Raw genomic sequence first — 13,307 nt, 5'->3', positions numbered from 1 at the left:
AATAAGGTTCCCCATGGTAGGCTATTGCAGAAAATACGGAGGCATGGGATTGAGGGTGATTTAGCGGTTTGGATCTGAAATTGGTTATCATCTGTAAGGTGGCAGAGGGTGGTGGTTGATGGGAAATGTTCATCCTGGAGTTCAGTTCCTAGTGGTGTACCGCAAGGATCTGTTTTAGGGCCACTGCTGTTTGTCATTTTTATAAGTGACCTGAGTGAGGCTGTGGAAGGATGGGTTAGTAAATTTGCAGATAACACTTAAGTCAATGGAGTTGTAGATAGTGCAGAAGGATGTTACAGGTTACAGAGGGAATTAGAAACTGCAGAGCTGGGCTGTTAGGTGGCAAATGGAGTTTAATGCGAAAAAGCGTGAGGTGATTCACTTTGGAAGGAGTAACAGGAATACAGAGTATTGGGTTATGGTAAGATTCTTGGTAGTGTGGAAGAGCAGAGAGATCTCTGTGTCCAAGTGCATAGATCCCTGAAAATTGCCACCCAGGTTGAGAAGGTGGTTAAGAAGGCGTACGGTGTGTCAGGTTTTATTGGTAGAGGGACTGCGTTTCGGAGCCATGAGGTCATGTTGCAGCTGTACAAAACTCTGGTACGGCTGCACTTCGAGTATTGCTTCCTACAATGCGGCTACCAGAACTGTACGCAAGTGGAAGCATTCAAAAGGTTGCAGAGGAGATTTACCAGGATGTTGCCTGGTATGGAGGGATGGTCTTCTGAGGAAAGGCTGAGGGACTTGAGGCTGTTTTCGTTAGAGAGGAGAGACATACAAAGATGATCAGAGGATTAGATAGGATGGACAGTGAGAGCCTTTTACCTCAGATGGTGGTGGCTAGTTATGAGGGGACAAGAGCTTTGAATTGAAGGGTGATAGATGTAGGACAGAAGTCAGGAGGTAGGTTCTTTACTCAGAGTAGTAAGGGCGTAGAATGCCCTGCCTGCAAAAGTTATAGACTCGCCAAGTTTAAAGCGCATTTAAATGGTCATTGGATAAACATATAGATGATACTGAATAGTGTAGGTTACATGGGCTTCAGATTGGTTTCACAGGTCGGCACAACAATCTGCGTTGTAATATTCTAATGTTCTATTTTAACTCTGCTGATAAAATTATCAAATTTTCCATCCCATCAGCATTTAGTCACTTTGCAAATCAATCAGAATCAGGGTATATATAAACCCCCTGTACTCAGACGTTTGCATAGCTACACTCCTTCATTCAACAAAGGAGTAATCTACAGAATCAGGCAGGAGTTCCTTCCAATCATGGACAGATTTTGCTTGAAATGGTAGCTTGCTCCTCTATAGTATGATTATTGCGCAGTCAATGAGTAAATGTTGTCTTTGATTCAAGCAGTATTAGCACTGTGACAGGAGGAGAAACACATGGGACAGAGTTTCCAAACCCACCCAGAACTCTTAGAACAACTTGATAAGGCTTGCTGAGCTAAGGAGCATGCCCAAACAAAGCAGCCACACTTGCTGATACCAGTGAATCTAAACTGGAACAAGCAAGTTGGTCTAAACTCAAAAGGAGACTCAACTCAAAAGGAGACTCAACTCAAAAGGAGACTCAACTCAAAAGGAGACTCAACTCAAAAGGAGACTCAACTCAAAAGGAGACTCAACTCAAAAGGAGACTCAACTCAAAAGGAGACTCAACTCAAAAGGAGACTCAACTCAAAAGGAGACTCAACTCAAAAGGAGACTCAACTCAAAAGGAGACTCAACTCAAAAGGAGACTCAACTCAAAAGGAGACTCAACTCAAAAGGAGACTCAACTCAAAAGGAGACTCAACTCAAAAGGAGACTCAACTCAAAAGGAGACTCAACTCAAAAGGAGACTCAACTCAAAAGGAGACTCAACTCAAAAGGAGACTCAACTCAAAAGGAGACTCAACTCAAAAGGAGACTCAACTCAAAAGGAGACTCAACTCAAAAGGAGACTCAACTCAAAAGGAGACTCAACTCAAAAGGAGACTCAACTCAAAAGGAGACTCAACTCAAAAGGAGACTCAACTCAAAAGGAGACTCAACTCAAAAGGAGACTCAACTCAAAAGGAGACTCAACTCAAAAGGAGACTCAACTCAAAAGGAGACTCAACTCAAAAGGAGACTCAACTCAAAAGGAGACTCAACTCAAAAGGAGACTCAACTCAAAAGGAGACTCAACTCAAAAGGAGACTCAACTCAAAAGGAGACTCAACTCAAAAGGAGACTCAACTCAAAAGGAGACTCAACTCAAAAGGAGACTCAACTCAAAAGGAGACTCAACTCAAAAGGAGACTCAACTCAAAAGGAGACTCAACTCAAAAGGAGACTCAACTCAAAAGGAGACTCAACTCAAAAGGAGACTCAACTCAAAAGGAGACTCAACTCAAAAGGAGACTCAACTCAAAAGGAGACTCAACTCAAAAGGAGACTCAACTCAAAAGGAGACTCAACTCAAAAGGAGACTCAACTCAAAAGGAGACTCAACTCAAAAGGAGACTCAACTCAAAAGGAGACTCAACTCAAAAGGAGACTCAACTCAAAAGGAGACTCAACTCAAAAGGAGACTCAACTCAAAAGGAGACTCAACTCAAAAGGAGACTCAACTCAAAAGGAGACTCAACTCAAAAGGAGACTCAACTCAAAAGGAGACTCAACTCAAAAGGAGACTCAACTCAAAAGGCTCACTTTTGTGACTGCATCCTTGTTCCGTGTAAGCCTTTGAGGTGAAGCTTTCAGATGCATACATTCTGCTTATGACAATGAAAGGTCAAGGACATGATGTTACTGAGCATTGTAGCTCCTTAAGAGTAACCCTCGTAAATGCTCAATAGGCAGTACTACAGTGGTGCCAACAGTGCCACAGGGATAGCTGTAATGAGTGAATGATTATCCCGTGGTGTTGCCTGGTACCCAACCCCCTGTGGGACTATCAGGTTGCTGATGCACAGAACTATACTAACTCCCACCCCTTAAGGTATGAAGCGCTAATTAGACCATGGTCCATGCCCAGAAGCAGCAGTGCAGAGTATTAATCCTCTGGCAGCATTGGAATCAGGTTCTCTTCAGCTGCCAATGGGTGCTGATCTCCACAGCCAGTTCTGTCTAGCACCCCTCAACAGCCAGGAAAGCCTTTCAATACTGTCTGCAAGAAAACAAATTTCCATTTGCTTCCGGACCACACTCAGAAGAACCTCTAGGCGGACCACTCAAGTGTGATACCACTTTTCACCTGGTATCTGACATTCCCGGGGTGGGTAGGGGTAATGATGTTCCTGGGTTACAGAGAGTGAACTGCTGTTGGAGTGCTTTTAAATAACCATGATGTGGAGGTGTCAATGTTGGACTGGGGTGGACAAGGTCAGAAGTCAGCACCAGGTTATAGTCCAACACTTTATTTGAAATCACAAGCTTTCAAAGCACTGCTCCTTTATCAGGGGAAATCACATTGAGGGAGGAACAGTGCTCCATAAGCTTGAGATGTCAAATAAGCCCAGTGGACTGTAACCAGGTGTCAGGCGACATCTGACCTTTTCAATAGGGCACCCAAATGTTGGAGACTGGCATGACCCAGCAGGCTTCAGAACTTGCTGTTTGCAAAATTTGGTGATCAGCCTGTGCGTGAACTTCAGCTCATTATGTATTCATGAAGTGAAAACCTAACTCAAAGCTCGCACAACGCCCATCTACATCTTCCCCAGAACCTTATACTTCCTCTCTTCTTCTGACAATTCAAAGTTATGAAAGAAATAAGAATCGCATTACAGTTCTATATTTCTGTGGGAGCCTTGGGCAGAATCTCATCTCAAAAATGCAGAGCTCCCTTCTTTTGTGGAAGAAAAGGCTGGAATGGTAACATGTACAATTCTGAAAGCCCCTGGAAAATCTGACACAACATTTCCAATAACTTGGGGAAATATCAAACTAAGGGACATTGTGCCTGATTTTTTAAACTTTCATTTAAAACACATATGAAAAGAATTTCCTCTTGAGTGCAGTGTGTGTTTAGAATTCTCTATACCAGACAGTAATGGACATTAGATCAAAGTATTTGAAAAGGATACAGATACATTTTCAAAAAACAAGAGAAGTTGAGGGCCAACAGGAGCTTGCATGGGAGATGTTGAGAAATAAGTAACACATTTGCATTAAAAGGGGAAGCAAGTCAAGAAAAAAAAAAGAGTTGGGGGTTGGGGGGGGGGGGGGGGGAGTGGGAGGCGGTGGCTCAAGTGAATAGCACTGCCTCCTCAGTGCCAGGACCCAGGTTTAATTTCAACTTCTGGTGACTGTTTGCACATTCTCCCCATGTCTGAGTGGGTTTTCTCCAGATGCTCTGGTTTCCTCCCACAGTCCAAAGATGTGCAGGTTTGGTGGATTGGCCAAGCTAAATTGCCCATATAGTGTTCAGCGATGAGCAGGTTAAGTGAATTAGTCATGGGAAAAGCTGGGTTACGGGGATAGGATCGGGTGGTTGATCTGGGTGCGAATCTCTTCAAAAGGTCTATGTGGAGACCATGTTCCAAATGGGGCCACACTGTAGGGATTCTACAATTCTCTGATTCAAGATGATTACAGGGATAGATTTACATGAGAAGGAAAAGAGGCAGGTTGAGTTGAACTTCACCACCAGCATACAAGGTTGAGATGAACGGTCTATTTGTGCTTTATCATATGTAATCACCGGACTTCACATGCATCAAAGCTCAGCTGTTGTTGAATCTCTTTACCGCGATCAGACTGGATTATTCTAGTGCAGTTTTAGCCATGTTCTCACATTCTCACAAACTTGCAGTCATCCAGAACTCTGCTGCTTGTTGGCACCAAGTCCCATTCTCCTATCGTCCCTGTACTCACTGACCAACACTGATGCCTTGTCAATAAACAACTTGATAATTCTCATCCCTACTGATCAGACAACGAATAGCTGTTCAATGCCACAATACAGTAAGATTTTAAAACAGAAGTTACTTTCTAACTTTTTTTTAAAAAATGGCATGAATGTAAGTGTTGCAAATTATTCCTTTAAAAGGATTATTACAATAAAGGCCTTAATAAAAAATAGCTAATTCTTGGAACACTGGAAAAGAAAGAAAGGACAGGAAGAGATACTGTGGTCTATTTTACACATTCCAAATTTAAAATCCTCTCAGTTGCAGGAAACTACAAACTCATGAGTCAGTCTAACACCTGTTAGAACATTAAAAGATATCCCAAAGGAGGCGATAATGAAACAGCTAGAAAAGTCTGGAAGAGGAATTCTTCAGTTATGATACATTTAGATTCCAGGAAGCCTTTTTACAGATTCATAGTGTCATACAGCATGGGAACAGACCTTTCAGTCCAACCAGTCCATACTGACTATAATCCCAAACTAGGGAAAAGACACCTGCTAGTCACTTCATCTACGTCCTTCGTGATTTTATAAATTTTATAAGGTTATCCCTCAGCCTTTTACCCAGTGAGAAAAGTCCCAGCATAGCCAGTCCCTTGTTATAACTCAAATCCTCCTCAAACTACCCCTTCAACCACGTTCACCAAATCATGTCACACATCCACAAGGTGGGCAGGTACAAAAAGGCAGCTCTCCCAACCATTATCTAAACCAGAGGATGCAAAACAAAAAGGGGAAACTATGATCATGGCAGCATGGAATTACAAGTTGAATGCTACAGGGAATAATGTTAAGATTATCCACAATTTTAAACTTTAAATGCACTCCAACAGCAGGAGAGGACTACAAGCCATTTATGTTTGCCAACACAGCAAACAGTTAGAGTAGGAACATTTTAAAATGGGTAACACAAATATCACAGAGATCACACAGATTAGAAAGATGAGAGTGACAAATGGTACAATGCACAAGGACAGAGAATGTGAAACTAAATGACAACCTGGAAGACAGAGCACAAGGGAGAATCTGAACGAAGGAATAGGTGCAAAGCTTATGAAAAGCAGTAGGATTTTGTGCAGAAACAAAGATAGCAAGAATCAAATAGTAAGCTCTTTTGTCCAGGCAAATCAGAATACAATTCATAGACAAGGTGAAGATTATGTTCAACATGAGTCACATTTGGAGTAGTGTACAATTTTGACCACCATACCAAAACAAGGATATTGAGTAATTCAAGGCAGTGTATAAAAAGGAAAAGCAAACCAAATTAGCTCAACACACCTGAGCAATGAGAAAATTTCAAGAATTTGGAATATTCATTCAAGAGCAAGACTCCAGATACTTACGTCAAAGGAGGCAATAAATCTATGCATAGTATTTTATATAATGCTACATACTCAAAGGGGAGGAAACAGATTGAAGCATAGAGGAAAGGAGCACAGTTCAGATTTAAATAGTTGATGTAAAGTATAACTAAACGTGGATTTCTAAAGGAGGCAGACAGTCTAGAAAAAGTGAAGGGGGAGTGAGTAATTCAGAGGTGTTAGCTTTTGAAACCATTTAAGTTGGTTCTAGTCTTTTCGATTCCTGTAAATATTCCCACATTTGGGGATTTAAAATTCATGCCATTAAGTTCCTAATGAGCCAAATTACATCAGCATTTTACACCGAGGCTGGGGTTAACACAATTTAATTTCATAAACAAACATATGCTCCACTATCAACAGACTGTAAATATGTCGCATGCGTCATAAACGGTCAACCAGCTGCACTTCTGCAAGTCCCCTCTGTGTTTTGTGATGCCTGCTATTATGGCAGCAATATGTCATTGCTGATTTTACAGGGGCTGACTCTGATGGAGCACCACCTCCACTACAGCAGTGACCCCCAAAAGCCTGGTCTCCAATCATCCATTATCCTCGATATTAGGACTTTGCTCGACCGACGCTGTGTGGGGGTCAGTGTACAATGACCATCTCATGTTGAAAACAAAACAAAAAAGGACCCATGGATGGGCATCTGCCACACAATCAAAACGAAATTGGGAACTTAAACATTAGGAGTCCCATGGACAATTCCAGCAGCGAGAGACTTGAACATTGTACTGTTATCTTAGCCCAGACAATTCGTGAAACACAGTCAGCAATAGAAGGGCAGTTTAAATAACAAAGTGGCTGATGCACCATATTCTGGAAGTGCAAATTTAAGAATGTTAATTATCAGTTTTCGTCATGAAAACAAAACAAACTTGTTGACAGTCTCAGCATGCCTTTGCTGCAAGGTAAGTGAATGCCTCATGACCCTGTGGCTCACACTAATCTAGACACAGTACACCAGTCATCGATGTGTACCAAATCTAGAAACACGAGGTAATGGATACAATCAGACATCCAATACTTATGCTAACTGGGGACAAACAAGCTGTGTCAGTGCACCAATATTCATCTATTATCTTCCTCGCTACAACACCACACCATACTCATGGAGCCTGCTGCTACAGCAAGGATTCACTTGTGAGAAACTACTCAACTTGCATCACCTCACTCACTGTCTTATTAGTCAACAGTCGGCACACAATGTTTGCACGTATATACAGACACACACAGACACACACAGACACACACACACACAGTCACCGAGGTAGAGCTCCAAACTTTCATTGAGGTCTTTGAGAATGGGGTTCAGGCTAAACAATCGCAAAACAATAAAAGAGAACGTCCTCCACCATCCTAGTCCTCTGATATCAGAGTGCCATTTCTTGCCATTTATGGCATCATCACTGCTGCTTATTTCTTTAATAAGCTGAGATCCCTGCCAGCTTTCAGCTAGAAATGGCACATGACATTGCTGCCCAGTGCTATGTTTGAGGTCATTGTCCTTAAGCACTGCTCCTTTGATGGCCAAGTGCTGCGCCGGAACTCTGGACAGGATGTGGAATTTCATGGTCAATATCTCCACATCCTGTCCAGAGTTCCGGCGCAGCACTTGGCCATCAAAGGAGCAGTGCTTAAGGACAATGACCTCAAACATAGCACTGGGCAGCAGTGTCATGTGCCATTTCTAGCTGAAAGCTGGCAGGGATCTCAGCTTATTAAAGAAATAAGCAGCAGTGATGATGCCATAAATGGCAAGAAATGGCACTCTGATATCAGTGTCGTCTCTCAGGCCAACGCTCTCAGTATCAAAAAGTATTGGTCATGGTTAATCAGTTGAATCAGCTACATGGCCCACAGGCACCAGATTTCCACAATGATCTCCCTACTTCTTCATGGCAAACAATTATTTGGAGGACAGAGCAAAGACATCCTCCAAATTATGGCTATCGAGTTTTGAGAAGATTTGTAGCTCAGTTTGAGGTTCTGGATGTGATTATGGCTATATTCAACAGTGGTGGGGCACCTTTGGAATATTGCATTCAATTCTGGTCTCCCTGCTATAGGAAAGATGCTGTGAAATTTGAAAGGATTCAGAAAAGATCAACAAGGATATTGCCAGGGTTGGAAGGTTTGAGCTATGGGGGGGGGGGGGGGGGGGGTGTGGATTGGCTTAACAGGCTGGGGCTATTTTTCTCTGGAGTGTCAGGAACTGAGGTGTAACTTTATAGAGATTTATAAAATCATGAAGGGCATGGATAGAGTGAATAGCCAAAGACTTTTCCCCAGCGTAGGGAAGTCCAAAACTACAGGGCATAGGGTAAAGATGAGGGCGAAGATTTAAAAGGGACCTAAGGGGCAACTTTTTCACGCAGAGGGTGGTGCGTGTATGAACTCAGGAGGCTGGTACAATTTGAACATTTAAAAAGGCATCTGGATCGGTATATGAATAGGAAAGGTTGCCCGGATATGGGCCAAATGCTGGCAAAAGTGACTAGATTAATGTAGATTATCTAAATCAGCATGGACGAGTTGGGCCAAAGGGTCTGTTTCCAAGCTGTACATCTCCTTGGCCCTGACTCCAAATTGTGCAACGTCCCTGACTTCTGGGGCTCTCTCGCTGAAGACTATTCAAACTGGAAAACCATAAGTGGAAACGCCAACCATCTCAAGCGACTCCAACTGACTCGAGATGGACACCAAGCGCAAACACGGGAAGGAGCGTACAAAGATCTGTGTATCCCACGCATCCGCCTCTTCAAATAGTACGTACACAGCAAGGTGTGCAAATCCAGCAGTGGGTTGTTTCTGGACTGAAAAGTCATCCTCAGTCACAATGAGCCCTAAGGAAATTTTATTACCAGCTTGGCAAAAAACAGTAAAGGGATACAACGCTAATGCCTAAATTTGCATACTTTCCTCTTTCCCCAGTGACAGCCTTTTGGTTTTGTTAGGATGGTGTCTGACAACTGTGGTGGGAACATGCAAACTGGGGTCCCCACCTAATGCTACTGAGAAATTCTGGTCTGAAGAGTTCCTCTTTATGAAGGCACGGATGCCCAAAAGGGTACATACACACGTTAGCAACAGCCAAAGCTCGAGGTGAGGGTGTAGAAGTGTGCTGCATTATTGCAGAACACAAATGCATTAAAAACAAGCTGTCGAGTCCACAAGTACAAGCAAGGTTCCTACTTCTTGCCCCCAAGGCCACCTTACACATCATATTACTGATATGGAAAACTATTTACAGCCATATGGGGAAGTCCCAACTCCCACTGACATTTCTATCTCTTCAGTTCCCATTAGGTTAGGTTGTCTGCTGTCCTCAAACACGCTCAGCTTTAACTGAAAACGTGCATCTATATCAAGTGTACCAGCACGAGGAGTGCATGGTGTGCAATCTTCCACTGCCAGAGCACCTCCAAACTGAAAAGGCTCACTTCACCATACATTCTGTTCCACTCTGTGCCTCCATCCTCCCAGCAAACTAAAGTAAAACCATTCTTCCATGCATACAATACTTGGTTACATACTCGCACAGCAAGACTCCATCTTCTAGTGCTGATCGAAAATCTTTGTTGCCAAAACTCTTTCCAGTAACCTCCTACAAAACAAAAAGACATTTCAGATCAGTTAAGTATTTGTTATGCCAAATCTTTCAATCTGAAGCTATCGTAACAAGAGACTACAACATAGAAAATAATTTCATACATTTATTTAAAAGTGTCAAAGCATATTCGGTTTCATAACGTATCAAGTCAGGATACGTATTTCATGAGAAACTTGATGCTCAGCATTAGAAATGTATTCCTGTCTTAAGGGTACGTTGCAAAATAAATACAATATAGTAGTTCAGCTAGCTCACAAGTCACTATACATACCAGTGCACACCCATAAACAACCACACAAATGTGCTGTGAATATTTTTGAAAACAAGATTGACAAGCCTTAAAGCTGGTCAGTGATTCAATAGCTTTGCATGTTGTAAAGATATACATGTCCTTTTTCCTGCACACAACTGCTCATCGCAGAATCTCAGAATACAACAAAACCCAGCTTTTTTTTTGCTCTATGCAAACTGTCCTCACACACTCCATTGCCTCATCTCCTCCACTCTGGCTCCAGTGCCAAGCATTCATAATCTGCTCTCTTCACAGGATCGAGGCTATGCTGGAAGCTGCCTCTGCCACTTGGCTCTTTCCCAGCCCACCAAGCTAAATGTCCCTTCAGTACCTGTTGCTCTTGTTCTGAGCATGCAAGTTTGCCTAGTTTCACCTGAAATCTCCCCCCCACGGCCTTGGAGCTATTTTGTCCATGACAGCCACCCAACATTATTTCCACTTAATTACAGCCAACATTTACTCCTGAGCCTATCTTCGGGTACTGTTATCCCTTCTTCACCTCTCTCATCAAAACACCAACCATTGATCCCACTGTCCTTAAAAAAAAAAAATTACAACCTCATCTCCAGCTTTCATTTTCTTCCCTACGTCCCCAAATATTTGAGTGTCTTGGAAATCCATGGCCACCCCTTTAGCCCCACCACTTATCATTCCATCACTGTCCCAAAGCAGCTCTTATCAAAATCTAGTGGTAAGTTTTCCTTCTCAAGTTGTCTATAAACCTCAACATGGTTAACCATACCACTCTTCTCACTTGCTTCTCCATCATCCAATTGATAGATCGTCATTTACCTGGTGCTATCCTTTTCCAACTGATCATTGTCAGAGTCACCAGCAGTGGTTTCTCTTCACATTTCTGCACCATGACCCTAATGCTCATGAAGTATCTATTCTTGACCGTCTCAAGCCTCATCTACATGTTGTCTCTTGACAACATTGCCCCAAAAACTCAATTAGTTTTGATGTCAATACAGACAAAACCTACTTTGAGCATTGAGTCCTCTCTGCCCTTCATTTATCATTTAGCAAATTCCACAATCTCAGTGATTTTCAATAGTCTTTGCAAACAAAAAAAAAATCTATCCACTCTAAAACAAATTGAATGACTGTCACCTCTGCTGGCGCTGGAAGCAATGAGTTCCAAAGTTGTTCAAACAGAGAAAAATTATCCTTGTCCATTGTAACTGAGCAGCCCATAATTTTAGAGCAGTTCCCCATAATTCTACGGTGATGCACGAGAGAAAATTTCCACACTGGCCTTAAAACCATTCTAAATCTTGTATACTTCAGTCAAGTCATCTGTCATTTTTCCAAAGACCTGTGGAAATAATCCCAGCCTGTCTAATCTTTCCAAAAATGACATTCCACTTATTTTACATAAGAAACTCGCAAATCTCCTCTGAACTGCCGCCAACACATTTACATCAACTTTTAAATAAATAGATCAAAAATGTACTCCGTACTCAAAAATATGATCTCACTGATGGTATACATAACAAAAGCATAACATCCTGATCGTTGTGTTCAATTCATCTCAATTTCTCAACAGGTATCAAATTAACTAGCTTTTAGCATCATTTTTTCTCCCCCATGCCCCTCTCCCTTCTTGAATCTAGGGTTTACATTTGTGATTTTCTTATGCAGCATAACCTTTCCAGAATCTAGCACATTTTGAAAAATGAACACCACTCACTCCCTCCTTCATCAGTGAACCTCAGAGTCCTAAATAATTCCTCCAAATAAAAAAAACTGTGAAGACAAAAGGTCCCAGAGGGTTGAATCTCTGTAGCCAAGTGCACTAAGGAGGCTTAGTCATTTGAGTACATGCAAGATTAAGCATTAACAGATTTCTAGACAAAGATATCAAGGGGTGTGGTGCTTGTGGAGGAAAAAGTCTCTTGGTAGATCAGCCTTTGAGCGTGAGAGCGAGCACACTGGATCTGCTGTTGTCGTTTGTCATTTACATAATGAATTTGAATGACAATTTAGGACACACAGTTAGCATGTTTGGTGGTATAGTCAACAGTGACGGCTATCTAAAATTACAAAGGGATCTGGATCAATTGAATCAATGGGCTGAGGAGTGGCATATGGAGTTTAATTTGGATAAATATAAAAGGTATTACTTTTTGGAAAGCTGAACAAAAGCAGGACTTATACGGTTAATGCTAGGGCCTGGGTAGTGTTGTCGAAGAGAGGCTTAGCCCATAGTTCTTTGAAAGTTGCATCACAAGTAGACATTTACCACACTTGCCTTCATTGCTCAAACCATGCAGTATAGGTGTATAGGATTTGGGCCGTCAAATTAAGGTTGTACGTGACGTCGGTGAGGTCACTTTTGGAGTAGTGTACAGTTCTGCTCACCCTGCTATTGGAACAATATGATTAGAGACAGTTCAGAGGTGGTTTACCAGGACTAGAGTTTGAGTTATAAGGAGAGTCTGGCGATGCTGGGACATTTTTCACTGGAGTCTAGGATATTAAGGGGTAACCTTAGAGGTTTATAAAATCACGAGAGGCACGGATAGGGTGAATAGCAAAGGTCCTCTCTAAAGGCTGGGGTGTTCAAAACTAGGGGGCATATTTTTAAAAGGGAGAGGGGCAAAAGATTTAAAAGCCACACACACATTACACATTACACATTTGAATCGTGAGTGAGTCACCAGAAGAAAATGACAGATGTAGGTACAGTTACAACATTTAGAAGACATTTGGATAGGTACATGAATAGGAAGACTTAGAGACTTGGGCCAAATGCAGGCGAGTGAAGTTAGTTTAGTCTGGAAAGCTGGCATGAACGAGTTGGACCAAAGGGTCTGTTTCTGTCCTGCATGACACTATTTCTTATAATTCGCTTAACAAACTTTGCAATTCAATCACTACCACCATCCCTTTCGTCGATAATCACCAGGGACCAAACCAGAATTTTCAGGATGCTGTTTCATTCTGTGATGAACTTCCAAATAGATATGCAAAACAGCAACTACGATGGCTTAGTTCCAACTCATGTCGCTGTATTGTGCCCCACCTCAGCACTTCTGAAAACCTCATTTATGCTTCCAACTGCCTGGGCCCTCAGGTCTGGAATACCCTCCCTAAACCCCTCTGCCTATATGGAGGGAAGGTCTTATGAGGCAAGGCT

At 42.2% G+C, this 13,307-nt stretch overlaps 1 protein-coding gene across 6 annotated transcripts in view; it reads right to left on the bottom strand.

Annotated features, from left to right (window-relative positions):
• Window positions 1-13,307, bottom strand: part of lmo7a (LIM domain 7a) — a 241,740-nt gene that overhangs the window by 166,808 nt on the left and 61,625 nt on the right. For all 6 annotated transcript variants that reach the window (XM_048532457.2, XM_059646495.1, XM_048532458.2 and 3 more), the window contains one exon: window positions 9,797-9,867. In XM_048532457.2, the coding sequence (XP_048388414.1) occupies window positions 9,797-9,867 (71 nt within the window). The remainder of the gene's footprint in view (window positions 1-9,796; window positions 9,868-13,307) is intronic.

The sequence above is a fragment of the Stegostoma tigrinum genome, chromosome 6 (genome assembly GCF_030684315.1).
Source record: "Stegostoma tigrinum isolate sSteTig4 chromosome 6, sSteTig4.hap1, whole genome shotgun sequence".
Lineage (NCBI taxonomy): Eukaryota > Metazoa > Chordata > Chondrichthyes > Orectolobiformes > Stegostomatidae > Stegostoma > Stegostoma tigrinum.
Note: the sequence above shows the minus strand (reverse complement) of the source record. Positions and strands in the feature narration are given on the sequence as shown.